Here is a 19,459-nt window from a genome sequence, read left to right as displayed (position 1 = left end):
TTTAGGCTCTGCTTCTGGGTAGAAAACTATGTACCCATTTTAGCTGATTTCCTAAGGGGAAGCATCAAACCATTCTCAAAACAGTATTTTCTTAAACAACATTCTGAGTCTCGAGACAACAAAGACAATAACACGGATACATTCTTGTTTTGTCTTTGTCAAGTGAGTGTGGAGAAATGTATTGGAAAACTTGAGGTGGAGCACCCCACAGGAATCCCAGCTCTGGCTCCCCCGCAGGCTGTGGGTGGCAGGACAGGCCCAGCCATCTAAACATTCCCTTATAAGGATGCATATAGATGTCAGGGTCAGTACTTCCTGCGAGCTGATGTTAAGCCCCAAGGACACAGGGCCTGTGGAACAGTCAAGAAATGAGGCTTCCCACATCCACCACAGCCCTCCTTTGTACGCAAAGTATGAGCTGCAGCTTCCAGCCCCTCACTGGGGACTCCAGATGCAGTGGAGAGCTCTGTTGAGGTTTGTTACATCTGCTCCCGCTCCATCATTTCCAGGAGCTCTCTGTAGCCCTGGCTGAATAAATCAGCAACTTAGGTTTAGGTTTATCTGATTATCCATGTGCGTGGGAGTGGTCTTTCCCTACCAGACTATGCCTTACTTGAATAATGAAAATACTCTGTATTACTATGTCTCACCCTCCACCCCTTCCCCTAGCTGCTGAATCATCAAGGGGAAAATTAATTATTATTATTCTAGATGAGAATCATGTCTGTTCAACTAGGAAAGATCTATGGCCAAGAAACTGACCCAGAAAGCAGCTTTTCCTTTCCCACAAATGCATGTCAGCGTCTCCCAAGGTTGGCATTTTCCAAAGGGGGGGAAATGAGGGGGTCCAGGGCAGTGGAATTTCCTAACAGTCACAGTGAGAATGTCTTTTTCCTTTTCAGTTTCCTGTTAATCTTTCTGACAACTTCAACGATGAGGTCTCCATCTGGAAGCAGTAGGTCTTCCCACTTCTGTAACGTTTGCTAATGTCTCTTTTTAACAGAGAAAATGTGCAGGCCTCACTCGGGGCCCAGGCAGGCAGCAACTGGAATTATGTCATCATCTTTTGTTTTGACTGGATTTATTATTTTGGTTGCTTTCTAATGGCAGCGAGAGAGAATGGCTTTTTTAAAATGGAAAATCATATGAAGTTTCCTTTTAAAAGAAGTTTAAGGTTAAAAGTTATTTTAGATACAATTATTACATAAATGACAGGAGCAGGGGTCTGTAGATAGGGCAAGAATCGTGACAACATGTCAATGACTACTGTGGCAACGCTAGTTGAGAAGACAACCTCCAGAACAGGGCTCTCCTCCCTGGCTGCACATTACAGTCACGTGTGAAGCTTTCAGCTAGGGGCCTACTTGCAAAGATTCTGCTTTTCTTCCCACAAATCCTGGCTCATTTCCAATCAAGAAAGCCACTGGGTTCAGGGTCTGGGCTGGAAGAAACTCTCATACACTCAGGCCGAGGGGAGCCACTTGATGGTGCCTGGATGTAGGGACATAATCCATGTCCTGTGTAGCTGGGGGTGTCTTTTTTCAGGGTGAGGGGCAAAATAAGTGGATCAAGTAGAGGTGGGAATATGGAGCGAGAGTCTGAGTTGGGCGGTGGGGTGGGGGGGGGTTGCTTCTGATTTCCCATGCATCGGGACCATGTGTATTTTTTAAGCGTGGGTGTATTTCCTTTAAAGGAAGAAAAACAATAAATCTTACTGCACTGAATTCAAACAATAAATGTACAGTATAGAGGACTCCTATCACCTGTTCCTGCCTGCATCACACCCCACAGAGGTAACCTCTCTTTTCAGCTTGATGACTATTACTTTTATAACTAAACAAAGTAAAAAAAAAAAGAAATATATATATATATATGGAAAAGTAATATGCTGGAACGTGAACACACTGAAATGTGAACAATGGTTATCTTGGTGTGGCACTATGGTTTCTGTTTTATTCTTTCTGAACCTCTCTGTTTTCTAGCAATGAATTGATTTCAGTTATGCCATGAGAAAAGCAAAATTAAAGAAAATAGACTACATAGTGGAAGCAGGAAATAGAGGGGTCAGACATGGAGCTGGAACTAAAACAAAAATAAAAACAAAAGCCAACAGCAATTTGCAAAGCTCAGCAGAGCAGCTGTCTGGCCTTGAGTACTTGAACTGTGAGGGTCTTGGGTTCTTGTCTTAACTCCTGCACTAGCTGAGTAGCTGCAGCTCAGAGAAGGTTGTCTCCTTCTCAGGGCCTTCGTTTCCTATCTGCGAACTGTGGAACTAGGATTGCATCAGATCAGTAGTTCTCAGCAAGGGAGAGGGTTTGTCCTCCAAAGGAATATTAAGCAGTAGATGAAGACATTTTTGGTTGTCACAACTGGGGAAGTGCTCCTGGCATCTAGCAGGCACAGCCCAGAGATGCAGCTCAGCAACTTGTCACACACGGGAGGTACCGCCAACTATGGACTATCTGGCGCCTGATGTCAGCGCCAGACACCTGCCCTGGATGGCCCCTGACGACTCTCGCACCTCTGACCAGCCTTCAGATCTATGAGTTTGGGGCTGAACTGTCCTCAATTCCTGTAAAGGTAAGAACCACTCATGACTGACCAGTATGACTATGGCTCACTTAGTTATTAGGATGAGAAAATAAATAAACAACAGGGCCTAAGGCAGCAAACACTCTCAAGTCCTGGACAGGAGGTCCGGCAGCAAAAGGCAGGCAGAAGGGCTACCTCCTCGGCAGGGATGCCGACCTCCCTTGTTCCCGTGAACGAACAGGGCCCTCTCCTGGTGTGCACCGGCATAGCAAATAATGCGCTGATGGCTTGAAAACCACACAACATTTGAACCAAAACTTTGCATTGTGGAATACTTCCCTTATGATTTCTCACAGTAAAAGATAATAGAGGCGATACTAGTCACTAGTAATAGAATTTCCTTTAAAAACACAATAGGTTTATAAACAGATACCTAACAAATATGGTTCATTTCAGATTTGATTCAAGTATTCATTAAAAGTGGAGAAGGCAATGGCATCCCACTCCAGTACTCTTGCCTGGAAACTCCCATGGACGCAGGAGCCTGGTAGGCCGCAGTCCACGGGGTCGCGAAGAGTCGGACACGACTGAGCGACTTCACTTTCACTTTTCACTTTCATGCATTGGAGAAGGAAATGGCAACCCACTCCAGTGTTCTTGCCTGGAGGATCCCAGGGACAGCGGAGCCTGGTGGGCTGCCATCTATGGGGCCGCAGAGTCGGACACAACTGAAGCGACTTAGCAGCAGCAGCAGCATTCGTTAAAAGCCTCCCATGACCAGCCCTTTGTGGACACTTGATAAATGACAGACACAGAACTACGTCTGCAGTCCAGGGAGAAAGAGGGCTTTTCAATTAGTGGTGCTGAGGCAACTTAGGAAAGAAATGAAGTTGGCTTTCTACTTCCCACTCAACACAAATATCCATTCCAGGTGAGTAATAGACTTAAAGGTCTATTGGGCCTGGAGAGGCTAAACTCTGAAACTCTCAGAAGATAACTTTTTTTCATGATTTAAGAATAGGGGAGATCTCTTTAAACAAGTCACAGGAGCATCAACCATGCAGGAAAATGTAAACAAGAAATACAATAAACCTTAAGAACTTCTGTTCATTGGAAGACATGCCATAGAAATATATTTGTAATACATGTAACTACAGTATATTGGAGAAGGAAATGGCAATCCACTCCAGTATTCTTGCTTGGAGAATCCCATGGACAAAGGAGCCTGGCAGGCTACAGTCCACGGGGTTGCAAAAAGTTGGACACAGTTGAGTAACTAACACACTCACAGACAGTATATAAATCATGGCTACAAATCAACAGGAAAAGATAACTCAGTAATAAAATAGGCAAAAATACTGAACAACATTTCACAAGAGAGACTGTCCAAATGGGAATACCATATGGAAAGAGTTCAGCATCCTTAGTCATCAGGGAAATCAAAACCATAGTGAGATATCACAACATATCCACCGGCTGTAACTGAAAAGACAGACGATCCAACCGTTCACGAGGATGTGAAGAAATGAAAACTCTCACGCATTGCTGAAAGGAGTATATACTGGTACAACGACCTTGTATAGCTTTTTGGCAGTATCTACTGAAGCTAAACATAATGTCTCCACATCGATCCAGCTATTCCATTACTAGGTATTTACCCAATAAAAAAGAGACCACACAGGGGACTTCCCTGGCAGTCCAGTGGTTAAGACTGCACTTTCAATGTAGGGGACACAGGCTTAATCCCTGGTTGGGTAACTGAGATCCAGCATACTGCACTGCATGCCCAAAAAAATAAAAAGAAAAAAAAGAGGTATATGCTAGAGTAACGATTTAATAAGACTAATAATTATTTAAAATTAATAATTAAAAAATGAGAGCATTTCTGCCAAAAGAAATATATAAGAACATTATGGTATCTTTATTCATAGTGTTATCAAACAGTAAGCAATCAAAACATCCATCCACAGTAAAATGGGTGATCCAACTAGTCTATGCAGTGAGAATACTGCATACTCCATATACAAATGACCTTTGAACACATGGGTTTGAAGAGCATGGGTCCACTTACTCAGATACTTTTCAATTGTAAATACTACAGTATTATAACTCATGGTTGGTTGAATCTACAGATTGGAACCGTGGATATGGAATAGCAGATACAAAGGGCCGACTGCAAAGCTACACACGACTTTTTGGCTGCAGAGACGGTAGGCGCCTCTAGCCCCAGTGCTGTTCTAGGGTCAGCTGAACTACTCTATGCTTGTTGTGCCTTGTGAGGATCGCTCAGTCACGTCCGACTCCTTGTGACCCCATGGACTGTAGCACGCCAGGCTCCTCTGTCCATGGAATTCTCCAGGCAAGAATACTGGAGTGGGGTGCCATGCCCTCTTCCAGAGGATCTTCCTAACCCAGGGATCGAACTCAGGTCTCCTGCATTGCAGGCAGATTATTTACCGTTTGAGCCAGCATGCTTACTAGCCCTTCATTAAAAACACTGAGCAAACGAGAACCCACCCCGTGGGTGTACGCATTTCTGTTCTGCTACCGCATCCTTGATTTTTCATAAGCACCGAACTTATAGAACACATATTTTTGTCCAGGAGATCAACCTTTTCAATTTATAGTCCATCCATTTACAAATCAATGACATATTAATAATCTGTTTTAAAAAGGCAAGCCACAGAGCAAGAGAAGGTTTTTTTACATATATACAGATATAGACCCAAACCACAGGACAAAACTCTGTAAAGCTATTAGAAGAATACAAGAGACCAGTGGGCAAAAGGCTTCTCATCTTATATTTTCCTGTATCCTTCCAGTTTTCCTGAAACTATGATATACTACTTGTATCATTTTAATTAACTTTTAGTCAATGATAATACATGAATATATATCCCTTATAAAAAATTCAACAATCCAGATACAGCAAACATCCCTGTTGCCCTCTAATCCTAGCTCCCTCTCTAATACCTAGAAAAAAATGACTGAACTATTCAGGATGATTTTCCCAGATTTTTCCCCCTAATGGAGGGTTATTTTGTGGGCTTTGTTTGTTTTGCTTGTATGGCATAATGTGTGTCTTATCATGGAACTCACTTTCTTTCTACTCATTGTTATGTCTTTCACCATTTTCTATGTTGTATGTGCAAGACACCTTCATGCTTCATTCCAGTTTAAACGCCTTTCCTCTATGGATATATATCATCTCCTTCCTCCCTTCCTCCTCCTTCCTTTCTTTTCTGTTATTAGTCCTCCTATTTAATAAGAATAATCAAAGTCATTTAAATATTTATTCCTGCTTCATAAATTAAAAAGTTCCCTAAAGCTCCTGCCTCATTCTAGTCTCAGAAAGCACTGTCTTATCTTGGGGATTTCTCCAGCTGTCTAAGTAGAAAGCAGAGCTCACAGCCTCCCATGTGGCTCATGGGATCTTAATTCCCACGAGGGGTTGAATCTGTGTCCTCGAAGTGGAAGCGTGAAGGGTCCTAACCACTGGACCACCAGGGAAGTCCCAAGCCCTGATTGTTTGCTCTGTCTCCTCCCCACTCAGATTCCCCTAAGGACGACGATCAGTACCGGAAACCCACGCTTTTGTTCTTTCACTTCTGCTACTGATGTGCTGTGTGACTTCAGGTGAGTTACACCCTCTCTGATCCTCCTTTCCTAACACGCATAGAGGAAGTTGGGCCATATAAACTGTTGGGGTCTCTCTTAGCTCTGAAGGCCTTTGATGTGAGTGTTCTGTTGACTGCAGTGGTATTTGCAACTGACCATGCAGGCAGGGATGCCTGAGACAGGATTTCCTTTCCTCGTAGCCCCGTCCACAGTCTGCCTCTTGGGGGTCTGTTCGTGGGAAGTTAACTGCTGCTCCTTGTGCAGAACAACTCATGAGAGACACTGGGAACTGGGCCCTCGGGGACCTGTCCTCCCCCACCTGCACGTCTCCTCATCTTCCTGAGGCCTTGAGTGGTTTCTCCTGTGTGTCTTATCCTTGTGACTTCTGATGGCTATGTTGCCATAGCAACCAGGCCCGCTGAACCATGTTTAAAAACCTGTTACCATGAAGAGGAACACTTAGTCCATTTTGAGGGGAACAGAGAGGCTATTACTCCCCACAAAATAGACTGTTTCAGAGACTGTCAGGAGGGAAGGGTCCAAGAGAAGAGCTGATCCAGATCCCCGGCTGCAGACACGAGGCACCGATGTGGACGGGGCCGGCTCGCCGCAGCTCACACGTCCAGAGGACGAACCCTCTCGGGCTCTCGTTCTGAGTCTGTGCTCTCACTGCTTCCTTGCTGCCTCTACCTCCACTTCACCTCCTTCCAAATTCCTCCTCCTTCTGCCCCTCTTCCTGTGCCTCCAAGACGACCCTGCCAAACTGGACAACTGCAAAGAGCCTGGCCCTTCACTCACCTTTTGGCTGCTTCTTCTCCAAACAGCGAAAGGGCCTTTAAAACAATAAATCAGAATCTTGCCCCCTCCAACCGCTTACAGCATCCAGAGGCTTCCCGAGGCGCCCCCTTGGCCCAGGACTGAGGCCCCGGCCTCTCCCACCTCAGCCCCAACCTGATCCACTCTGCTTCTTCACACCAGCTCACTCCAGGGTTCTCAGCATTTCTCAGAGACCTCATCATCTCCAAAACCAGCACATGCTTCCCAGCCCCTGCGACTCTCAAGCTATTCTGTTTCCCTGTTTATTCTTTCACAGCACCTACCCTCTGCACTCATGTCTCTGGTTGTTTACCGCTTCTATCATCACCCTCTCCAGAATAAAAATGGTGATTATTTGTCTGTCTTATTCATGGCCACTCCACTTAGGGATGCACCCAGCAATGAGAGGGTTCTCAACACCCTTCTGCTGAAGGTGTGTGTGGACAGAGGATGGCAGGAATGGATGCTGAAAGATGTTCCTGCTGCGTCCTGAGAACCATGCCTTTCCTTCCACAGCACTGGCTCTGCCCATTCCCCTGTGCTTAGAGGGCCAGGCCCACCTGTGGACGCCTTATGGGACCAGAGCTGAGTGGAGAACGCTGGGAGGGTGTGGAGAACGCAGCCTCCATGAGCAAGCCACGAACAAGCTCTGTGTGGTCCCAAGATGCAGAAGAACAGGGACTCGTGTTTTTGGCCATTAGCATAATTCAAACCAGTTATTTAGCTCTTACATGTCTTGGGGCTTCCCTTGTGGCTCAGCTGGTAAAGAATCTGCCTGCAATGCAGGAGACCTGGGTTTGATCCCTGGGTTGGGAAGATCCCCCGGAGAAGGGAAAGGCTACCCAGTCTAGTGTTCTGGCCTGGAGAATTCCATGGACTGTATAGTCCATGGGGTTGCAAAGAGTCAGACATGACTGAGCAACTTTCACTTTCATGTCTTACCTCCTTTCAGCCTCTAAACTGCCTTGCAGGGTGAGAATCCCTGTCTTCCATGACAACAAACGAAGAAAGCACTATGTGCTCTCCCCTCAGCCCGGAACAGCTGTCCCTGATTCTCCATGAGGCCAGTTCCTGATCAGTTTTCAGGCCCCCTCCTCAGGGAGGTCCTCCCCTGCCCTCAAGACCACACTACAGGTGTACCCTCCAGATGTGGCAATCGTCTCTCACAGCGCTTGTTCTGCCAGTAAACACATCGTTTCCGTGTAGACACTTTTCAGGGCAGGTCTCCTCTCCACCACTCAGAACGTTGCACTGCATCCCCCAGCGCAATGCCTGGCCTGTGGTCGCGAGGAGTTATCTTGTATCTGACAAGTGAATGGAAACCCAGACTCTGACAGACTGCCGGGGCCCTGCTGCTAGCGGAACAGGGGCAGTGGTGGGGAAGGCCAGGCCCCTCTGACTCCAGGACTTGCTTCTCCCAGTATCTGGGTGTCAGAGAGGTCTGAATGGAATGGAGAGGAGCGCGTGCCCGCCCTGGAAGAGCGCACAGCTGAGCGGCAGGGTTCCCAGGGTTCCCAGGTGGGATGTGCTGGAGGGTCCTCGGGCATCTGTTGCAGTGGGGGGACCCTTCTAGCCTGGAGACACGCCAATTCCTGGGGCTTAGGACTCACCAGAGCTTGCTCGATAAGCAAGCAGAACAGGATGGCATTGCCCACCTCCCTCAGGCTCTGGAACACGTCAGTCTTGAGCTCTGCGTATTCGATGATGTCCTTCAGCTGGTGGTGAAAGAACTCTAGGATCCCTGGGAGGTGCAGGGGGAGGGTTAGTGGGAGGGTCATGCTAAGCACTGTATCTGCAATAGCTCATGTAACACTCATAAAAACACCCTGGACCAGGCACTATGACCCCTCTTTTCAGATGAGGCTCAGAGAGGGTAAGTGGCATCTCCACAGTCACACAGCCAGTAAGTAGGGCAGCTGGCAATGAAAGCTAGAGCTATCGGCCCCAGCCCTTTCTTGCTCTGACTTCACACTGACCCAGCACCCGGCATCTTGATATTTAGGAAAGACACCTGGTACTAAACTCATAGTCTCCACCCTTCCCCATCCCCCAGGCTCCAAACTCATTCCAGGTGCCGTCACTATCAGGGAAGGGAAGACTGGCTGACTTCTCTGCCCAGAGATTGAGTGGTGAAAACTCCTATTACCTGACTTACCTTAGAAATGCCATGTTATGCCATGCCTGGGGCATCAGTCTCCTCCAAATAGACACATGAAGGAAGGAACGTGGATGTGCTGAGCTAAGGAAGACCTTTACAACTAAACCTCGCTGCTCACAACCTAACGGTTCTCACATTTGTGGACCTCTTCCAGCCTCCGGGCAGTGCTGTGAAGCAGGCCCAGCGGGCACCACTTATGTTCACTGATGGAAGACGATACTCTTGTCAGACAAATCAGGGGGATTAAAAATGGTCCAGGGCAATTTAGTGGCAGAGAGAGGGTGCAAACCTAGGGCTGTGATAGCCTGCTGCCATGTCAGTGAAGCAAATACTTCAAGGCAGATTGCCAGAGCCCCCTTCCACCGTGGGATGGGTCTGGATTATTTTCCTATCACCACCCCCGCTCCTGGTTCCCCATCACCCACCTGGGGAGCCATACTCATGCCGGGGCAGACGGCATATCTTGGGCATGACCTCGATCAGTGTTTTCACGTACTGGAGGATAGTCCCTTGGAGCTGACAAAGGAAGAGTACAAGATGAGTGAGTAATCCACGGCTGCTGCATATGAGTGTCTCAGGGCTGAATGCTGGGCCAGTGTGGGTGTACAGGGGTTCAGCTGAGACCTGTGGATAAGTGCTATGGATTGAATATCTGTTCTCCCCCCGAATACATATGTTGAAACCCTGATCCCCAGTATGGTTGTATTTGGAGATGGGGCCTTGGGAAGGAATTAGGTCATGAGGGAGGAGCCCTCAGGAAGGGATTCATGCCTTTAAAAGAGAGAGGAGAGGGAGCAAGAGAAAGACACTCTCTGCCACGTGAGGACACAAGGAGAAGACAGCTGTCTGTGAAGGAGGACGCTGCTCACACGCCAGCTCTGTGCTCTGGACTTGCAATCTCCAGAACCATGAGCAATGAACATCTGTCACTAAAGCACCCAGTCTATGCTGTATAAGTCAACGTATGTGTCCCAGCAGGATCTCTCCTAAGGGAGTGGGCCGGCCCCATCGCTCTTTGCAAGGGAACGAGGGCCTTCATAAGACAGAAGAGAGGACGCTCTCGTTATCCCCTTGGGCTCACAGACTTCAAGGAGGGGCAGTTTCCAGGCATGGGGTCCTTCCTGGGGTTGGGGCACTTACATGAGAGCTAAACGAAGATCTAAGATGAAATGGGACCAGGGAGCTATGAAGATTGACACATCATCTAATTTATGTGCAGAAAATGCATGGTTCATTCATCCCTCCCGTGTCTGTCGTAGACACCTTTAATCAATTACCACATTTTCTTCTTTAAATTTAGCTTCACAACCTAGAATAACCCCTCATTATATACAGTTGCTACCAGAGGACTAAAGTTAGCAGCCGAATTCTGCTTGCTATTCCTGACATAGATATGCTTTAAAGTATTTCTCTTTCATCATCTCAAACTTTCAAGAAAATCTTATTTAAATGTTTAAGCCTTGCTGCAGCGGTGTCCTGGTTAAATGAATGCTCACATGACCATACTTGGTGTGGATATAGAATGATGGCAAAGGGATACACAATTCTAGGCCAGTATCAGTGTTCAGCAAGAAATCCCAAGGGGAAGATGCATGGTGACTGATTAGTGATATCTGCCAAGGGTGTGGGTGGAAAACAGGGCAGCACATGTGTCGTGGATTTGTCATGCTCAAATTAGATGTTGCAGCACAGGAGGCGGGTATGAGTGGTCATTGCGTGCGTGCATGCTAAGTCACTTCAGTCTTCTTTGTGATCCCATGGACTGTAGCCCACCAGGCTGCTCTGTCCATGGAATTCTCTAGGCAAGAATACTGGAGTGGGTTGCCATGCCCTCCTCCAGGGGATCTTCCCCACCCAGGGATCGAACCTGCATCTCTTATGTCTCCTGCATTGGCAGGCAGATTCTTTGCCACTAGTGCCAGTAGGCCTTAAAGTCAAAGTCAAGATCACTGAATTCAGTTAGCAAGTTCTAGGAGGAGCTCGGCATCAGAAAAGAAGAGGCAAAAAACCGCAGGTCAGAAAATGCATGAAATGTTACAGGAGGTGAGAGGAATAAGGGAAAGCACTCCCTGGCTGATTCCTACAGACAGAGCTGAAGAGCCTGTTACTGGATTTTTCAGGCCAGGTTAAAAAGTAAAAGCAGGCCTCATTGCTCTCCACTGGGCCCCTCCCAGGGCCCCTTTCTCACCAAGCTTTTGACGATCTTCAGCAGTTCCTCCATGACCACAGCAATGCCCTGGTAACCAAGGAGTCTGCAGATGGTCTTGAAATGCGGGGGCCCCACAAAGTTCCTGTAGGAGCTGTAGATGTGGCTATAGGCGATGTTGAGAGGCTGGAAAACAGAGGATGTGGCCAAGTTAGCGGCAGAGAACTGAATGCACACTACATGAGTCCTGGCAGGAGGTGTTTCAATCATAGAAGGATAGAAGCTTGACATCCTTGTTCTCTCACTGGGGAACCCCTATGAATACATTTTGCAAGATGCTACTAGAGAGTGGTGGTCAGTGACCACAGGATGGAGCATCCGATTGGTCACCAGTTCCCTAACAGAACAGGAGAAAGGGCCTCCAAGCCAATATCTTTTTATAAAATAGGACTCATGCTACACTTGACTGTCCACACACAAACCAGGACTTTCACTCTTGAGCCACAAGGCAAGAGTAAAACAAATGCTTTTCTTTCTCTAGGGGCATTTTCAATGCTAGGAACTGGCTGGAAGAACCTTGGTGAAACCTCAATAGCTGATTCATCATTGCCTTCTTTCTACTTCGAGGTGTCTTCATCTATCACAGGGTGAGGTCTTGAGAACCAAGAGGCCTGAGGGGCAGGAGACCTCTGCCAACCACGTGGGAAAACCATACAGGAATTTTGAGCCTCAGCTTCTTCATCTGTGAAATGAGTGGGTTGGATTAGAACATTGGTTTTGAAGCTTTTTGAGTAGCAATAAAAAATTAAAAAAAAAAAGATGTCACAGAAATAAATACAGGAAACAGACCAAAGCTGAGATGTTCTGATTGGGTGCTGGTTGAGGGCCCAGAGCCCTGACCACTGAAGGGCCACCTCCACTGTCCTCTGGACCCCATGAGACGCTGTTGCTGAATTAGTGGAACCTCTATAAGGTCTTTCTGTCTGAGAATACAGGATCAAAATAAAGGGCTCTGAGTTGGTCTCACTTAGCTAGGTGAGACGGAGAAGGCAATGGCACCCCACTCCAGTACTCTTGCCTGGAAAATCCCAGGGATGGTGGAGCCTGGTAGGCGACCGTCTATGGGGTCGCACAGAGTCGGACACGACTGAAGTGACTTAGCAGCAGCAGCAGCTAGGTGAGACACTGAAGTTATCAGTGACTTTGTTTTGAAATGTTCCCACTTATGGACCACCTCATGCCAGGCTTCATGAAGCCCTCCAAGTGCAGTTTCAATTAATTCATACAACCCATGTATGTGATCTGTGATCTGTACAATTCTAGGCCCCATTTCACAGATGAGGGAACTGAGGCTCAGGGTGGTAAGTAGCTTGCTCAAGGTCACACAGTTCATAGGTAACTGAGCCCTGTCTGAACCCAGGTGGTTATGATCCCAAAGCCCAAGTTTTTAACCTCTACCTACAAAGGTGAACTTTGGAAGTAGAATTATTACATAAACCCTAAACATTTTTTTTTTTTTTAAGAAAAAACTTCACTTCTAACCTTTAGATTTGAGTACAGTTCTCCTATCTGGAATTATAAAAATCTTGTATACAGAGCATGCAAATATGTAAAGACCACATCTGTAATCTATTAGCTGGCTAATTAGAAACCCTACATGAATTAAAAAGGAACTGTGGTGGTGCTTCTGGAGTTCTGCAAGATTCTCAGCTCCATCTGGAGCCATCAGGGAAGATTCGATTATGTTCAGCCTAGGTTTTGCATCAAGTATGTTTTACTATATTCTAAACTTCACAAACAAGCATCACAATCATGGTACCCTCTAATAAGAAGGATACACGAGGAACACAATTAGAGTGTCCGCTAATAGCAAGAAATTGTGAGGAATCACAAGCCCAGTCATCCAACAGGCTGAATAACAGTTCTCTTGCTAAGTTAATGCCTATATATGGAGAGGCTTGGAGTTTGAGAGTGGAGAAGGAAATGGCAACCCACTCCAGTACTCTTGCCTGGAAAACCCCATGGACAGAGGAGTCTGGTGGAGTCAGACATGACTTAGTGACTGAGCATGCACACACAGTGTGAAAAAACAGCACTCTGCACTCAACACTGGTGTGTTTTCACAGTAAAACTCTGCCTGAGCCTGGAGGAGGGACACTTTGTAGGTAGTTACTATAGATTTCTAAATGGGGTGGGGCAGGAGCAGTTTCTGTGGGGAGGGAAAATATAACTGATTAAAAAGCATGATGTTCACAGAGGCTGATGATCAGCAAATCCTGGAGTAAATATATTGTTGATTTTGATATAGTCAACCATGGAGCCAGGCCATGTAACTTTCTGTGTGCGGAGCAAACCATTTTAGTGTCTCTGTAACTGGCCACCCTGCCAAACAGACAGGGACCAGAGAGAGGGGAGTGAGGCACCAGGGCACACGTGGCAGAAGGGGCTCCCCCTCCCAAGTGAGTGCATCTCAGCTCTGGCTCTGTAATCAAAGCCCACTCCATAGTCTCCTGCCCCCTCTCCAGGGATGAGAGGGGGGAAAAACAAACAGCAGACACACCATCGCTTCCCCCTGGTGGTGGCTAGATGATGGAAATGTCCCACACGTTGACTGGGTTCTTGACTACACACATACATACACGTGTCAAAACTCATGAAACTATATGCACACATGATCTGTGCATGTTACTGACCAAAAGGTTGTGCCCTCAGCCCCTAATTCTTTTGTTGAAATCTTACATCCCTATTGTGATGATATTAGGAGGTGGGACTTTGGGGAGGTAATTAAGTCATGAGGGTGGTATCCTCATCAATGAGATTAGTGCCCTGGGAGGAAGACACATGAAAATGCTCTCTCCCTCTCCCCTTCCTCTCTCTCTTTTTCCCTCCCCGCCTGTACCTCCCCTCTCTTCTCCACATGTACTAGAAGAAGGCTACCTACAAACCAGCAAGTGGGCTTTCATCAGACATGGAATCTGCTGGCACCTTGATCCCGGACACCCCAGCCTCTAGAACTGTGAGAAATCTTTGCTGTCTAAGCCACCCAGTTACTGTATTTCTTGTTACAGCAGCCTAAACAAAGACAGTGCATTTTATTGCTTATGATTATACTTTAATAACAAAAGGAAATTAAAAAGCCCACTGGGGTATATCATAGTCTAATTCACTTCCCAACATTTGCTTTCAAAGATTAAAAAACAAAAACCTGATTTGAGTTTCCTCCCAAAGAGACTGCAGCTTGAGCCCTCACGGGCACAGGAGAGGGATGGCTGGGTTGCACTCACAGTCCGAGGGGTACCACATGGACTCGTCCCTAGGGGAGCTTCCTCCTCACCCTCCCCACCTGGAGCTGGGCCTGTCTTCTGAACCCAGTGAAGCTCTGAGCATATTCAGTGTCTTTTTCAAATATCCTGTGAAGGGAATTTTTGAACAGCACGGAACTTTCAAGTGGTTATTCCTAGAGGGGACAGAAAGCAATCAGCTACTTTCTTCCCCTGTATGATTCTCTGACTTCTTTTCTTGCTTTGTCTGAGTCCAGAGTTATTTACTGGGGTGAGCACACCTGAGTTCAAATTCCAGTTCCATAATTTTACTAGCTAGATGGTCCTGAGCAAATTATTTAAACTCCCTTAGCCTTGGTAGCTCAGACAGTATAGAACCTGCCTGCAGTGCTGAAGACCCGAGTTCGATCCCAGGGTCGGGAAGATTCCTGGAGGAGGATGTGGCAACCCACTCCAGTATTTGCCTGGAAAATCCCATGGACAGAAGAGCCTGCTGCGCTACAGTCCATGGGGTTGCAAAGAGTCGGACATGACTGAGTGACTAACACGTTCACTGTTTTTTCACTCCCTAAGTAAAGATAATACCAGCTCTGGGAGGATTGTACAAGATTTAAATGAGGTGACATACACACAGCTCTTAGCATGGTACCAGGCACGCTGGAACCACTGGCTGAAATAAGAGCCCTTCATATTCCTTTCCTTTGATAACTGGAAAGTAAAGACTAAGAAAATACAGCTTCCTGATCAAATTTCTCCCAGATGCTTTGGCTACAGTCATGATTCTCTGAATCTGGAGAGCACATCTATGGGGTAAAATTTCGTATAACACAGTGCATATCCTACAGGGGGACAGATGTGACAGAGGGCAGAGTTGATACCAGCTGACGGAAGATACCCGCCCCCCCCCCCATGCAGATTTTGCTCAATATTTGGAACATTATAAAAATAGGAGCTGTCCAACAACAGACTGCACTGAGTGGAGACTGAGACAGGGGGATGTTAGGAGGTTGCTCTGCCTGGGACAGAGGGTGGGAATAGATGTGCTATTAACTACCCCCACCCCCCGCCCCAAAGGTGCAAGTTCCACTGCGGTCTCCCCTGTGCTCATCCTTCTTAGCAGCCTCCTTAGCCACCACTCCCACCCAAGGAGCTTCTAACACAAGGTTCCCTTGGCACTTCCTGGCAAGCACAAATAAAAATGGAGTTGGGTAGATGGAAACTCTTCAGCAGCTCTCGTCAGAGTTTCAAGCAGAGAAGAAGAATTTTGGAATTGTTTAATCACACACAGGGCTGAAAAAAGTCCCCCTTACAAACCCACACACAGGAGGCCTCTTGCTGACATTCCTCTATTACTCTTGGATTCTGGTCTGGACCATTCAGGCCTCAGTTGATGGCCCAAACTCAGGAAGGACCAGCATGAAATGAGCAGAATTCAAATCCTCCTTCTAAGTGAACAAGGTCCCCTCATTCCCCAACCGCCACCCCCCACCCCATCCTCCCGACCCAACACACCACACCCATGCAAGTGGAAACACACACACACATGCTGGGAAGTACATGCACACACACCCACAGGACACCCATCTGACCTGCTGGTTCAGTAGGAGGCTGGGCCCTATTGAGAAAATGTGGGAATATGGGAGCCGGGGCATTTTCTGAGGTTTGGCAAGGAAAAACAGGAATGCAACATGACTTGAGACACTGGAAACTTGCTACAGGTCTCTATATAGAACCAATCCTGTTAACTGACTTGGGCTACAATCAATGCCTGCATTTAGAACTAATTATGTACCTTGTTTAGGATGTCTTGCTTAAAATTAAGCTTTGTTAAAACCGTCTTGCTCACAATAGATACCTTTATGAGATCTCAAGAAATAATCCTGATTCAGGAATTGGAGCCGTAATATCAATGTGTGACAAAGATGAGTATTTATTTAAAAGTGAAATAGCATTTTAAGGAGAGAAAAAAAAAAGCTGAGTTGATCTGATTCCGGGCACTGTAATATTCTCTATAAGTGGACTTTTTAAAAAATTGTGGTAAAATATTCATGACATGAAAGCTACCCTTTTAACCATTCAGAAGAGTTGTAGATGGACTTTTAGTCATCAAGTGTCTATCTTTCACCAGATGATAAACAAGACCAACCACTCCAAACAGGGAAGCCTGTTTATTTGGCAAATCAAATTTGCAAGCAATTTGCATCTCTGCTTTCTGGAATCACAATTGCTGATTTCAGAAATCCCAAGAGGAATTAAAACTGTTTCTAATTTCCTGTTTTAGTTACAATTTCTCTAATGTCCCTTAAGCAATTTGCATGCCATCAGCCCACCAACACAAACATAGCTCTAATTCAGAGAGGGAGAGAGCTGGAGCTTCACTCTAAAACCTGCAGGTAAATGAGGATGCAGGTAAATGCATAAAACAGTAATGTCATTCTTGTTGGGAAGACCACAGAATGAGATGATTGAAAGAACTGATAAATCCTAAGTTACAGGTTCAAATCCATTGGAGGGAGTGGGTAAAAGTGCTGATGTTCTGTCTGTCCCTTTTTGACATCTGGTGAGCCATAGGGCTGGTTCTCCAACATCGGGGTGTCTTTTTGGTCTTCTTGGCTCAGAGTTTGAAAGATCCAAGTAGAGACCTTAAGAAATAACTCTCCTCCTGTTTTCTGTCCCATGAATAAAGTCTTTTGGAGAAGGCAAGAGGGAGAACAGGAACCAAACCCTCCTATTCTGAGGTACCCTATCAACACAACAATATCTAGAGTTGCCAAAAGTTTTTTGGAGGAAACCAATGATGCTGCTTTTAAAAAATTATGTACTCATATGATGATACACAAGTGTATCATAGTTCCCTGTTCATGAATCTTTTTACACCATTCCCTTGTAATTGTCCAGTTGTATTTGTTTCTCCACGGCTGCTGTAACAAATTACCATAAATCTTATGGCTTAAAACAACAGAAGTTTATTCTCATAGATCTGGAAGTCATAACCCAAAATCAGTATCACTGGGCCAATGTCAAAGTCAGCATGGCCACACTCCCTTTAGAAGCTTGAGGCAAGAATCCGTTCCTTGCCTCTTCCAGCTCTGGTGGCTGCCAGCATTCCCTGGGTGGTGGCTGCATCATTAATGGCGATCTTCAGATCCTTCTGCTGAGATCTGGCTTTCTCTTCTGTGTGTGTAGCCTTCCTCTGCCTCTCTATTATGGGGACACTAGTGATGGCCTTTAGGACTCGTCCTGATAAACCAGGATAATATTCCCATCTCAAGATCCTTTACTTGATCATATATGCAAAGCCATTTTCCCAAATAAAGCAACACATCCAGGTCTAGGATTAGGATCTGATATCTTTGGGGGCCATAAGCAGCCTTTGAGACCAGGTAACGCAGGTACAATTATCCCCACTTAGCAGAGGATGAATTTAAAGCCCAAGTGAAGGACTTCCCCTGGTGGTCCAGTGGTTAAGAATCCGCCTGCCAGCACTATTTACAATAGCTAGGACACGGAAGCAACCTAGATGTCCATCAACAGATGAATGGATAAAGAAGCTGTGGTACATATACACAACGGAATATTACTCAGCCATAAAAGGAACACATTTGAGTCAGTTCTAATGAGGTAGATGAACCTAGAGCCTATTATACAGAGTGAAGTAAGTCAGAAAGAGAAAAACAAATATTGTATATTAATGCATATCTATGGAATATAGAAAGATGCTTCTGATCAACCTATTTGCAGGGCAGCAGTGGAGATGCAGACATAGAGAACAGACTTACAGACAAGGGCCGGGGAGAGGAAGGAGAGGGTGAGATGAATGGAGAGAGTAGCAAGGAAGCATATACACGAACGTATGGAAATGGAGAGCCAACGGGAATTTGCTGTATGACTCGGAAATCGACCGGGGCTCAGTAACAACCTAAAGGGGTGGGAGTGGGTGGCAGGTGTGAGGGAGCTACAAAAGGGAAGAGACATATGTACACCTATGGCTAATTCATATTAAGGTATGGCAGAAATCAAACCAATATTGCAAAGCAATCATCAATTAAAAATAAATATAAATTAAAAAGTAGACAATAGTAAAAAGAGATTTCATCTTCTTCCTATGCTTGATAAATATTAAAATATATAAAATCTTACACTTCATATTTACTTTTAAGAGTATTTCCCCTAATTTCCTTTTTCTAGAGTATATATACATGATCACCTGTGTTTGCTTATTATCTATCAAATGATATTTATCTTGATTATCTATGTTATCATCACTTGATTTTCTCTGAGAAACACTGTCCAATAATGTTGCAATAAATAATATGTGTGTGTCATTTGAAAAAAAAAGAAAAAAAAAGCATTCACCTGCCAGTGCAGGGGACACGAGTTCAATTCCGGGTCTGGGAAGATTCCTCATGCCTCAGGTCAACTGAGCTCATGAGCCACAACTACTGAAGCGGGCACGCCCTAGAGCCCACGCTCTGCAACAAGAGAAGCCACTGCAGTGAGAAGCCCACGCACTGCAATGAAGAGCGGTGCCCGCCCGCCGCAACTAGAGAAAGCCCACGCGCGGCAATGAAGAGCGGTGCCCACCCGCCGCAACTAGAGAAAGCCCACGCGCGGCAATGAAGAGCGGTGCCCGCCCGCCGCAACTAGAAGCCCACGCGCGGCAATGAAGAGCGGTGCCTACCCGCCGCAACTAGAGAAAGCCCGTGCACGGCAATGAAGACTCAGTGCAACCAAAAAAAAAACTTAGGAAACTTAAGCAAAGTCAGAAAGCCCAAGTGAAGTGAAGTGACTCTCCTGCAGTGAAATACAAGATGATATTCTGCCATATCTACCAACTGCCAAAATAACAAAATTCTTCTGGACTGGGGGATAAATAATGTTGTATAGCCTGGGAGAGGTGCTACACAG

At 46.0% G+C, this 19,459-nt stretch overlaps 1 protein-coding gene across 2 annotated transcripts in view; it reads right to left on the bottom strand.

Annotated features, from left to right (window-relative positions):
- Nucleotides 1–19,459, bottom strand: part of CYFIP2 (cytoplasmic FMR1 interacting protein 2) — a 135,738-nt gene that overhangs the window by 29,893 nt on the left and 86,386 nt on the right. For both annotated transcript variants that reach the window (XM_069592494.1, XM_069592495.1), the window contains exons 24-26: nt 11,313–11,456; nt 9,550–9,640; nt 8,577–8,707 (exon numbers count right to left, since the gene is read on the bottom strand). In XM_069592494.1, coding sequence (XP_069448595.1) covers nt 8,577–8,707; nt 9,550–9,640; nt 11,313–11,456 — 366 coding nt within the window. The remainder of the gene's footprint in view (nt 1–8,576; nt 8,708–9,549; nt 9,641–11,312; nt 11,457–19,459) is intronic.

Source organism: Ovis canadensis, chromosome 5, assembly GCF_042477335.2.
Source record: "Ovis canadensis isolate MfBH-ARS-UI-01 breed Bighorn chromosome 5, ARS-UI_OviCan_v2, whole genome shotgun sequence".
In the NCBI taxonomy this organism is placed as follows: Eukaryota; Metazoa; Chordata; class Mammalia; order Artiodactyla; family Bovidae; genus Ovis; species Ovis canadensis.
The sequence above is the reverse complement of the archived record's forward strand: the minus strand, read 5'-3'. Positions and strand labels throughout refer to the sequence as shown.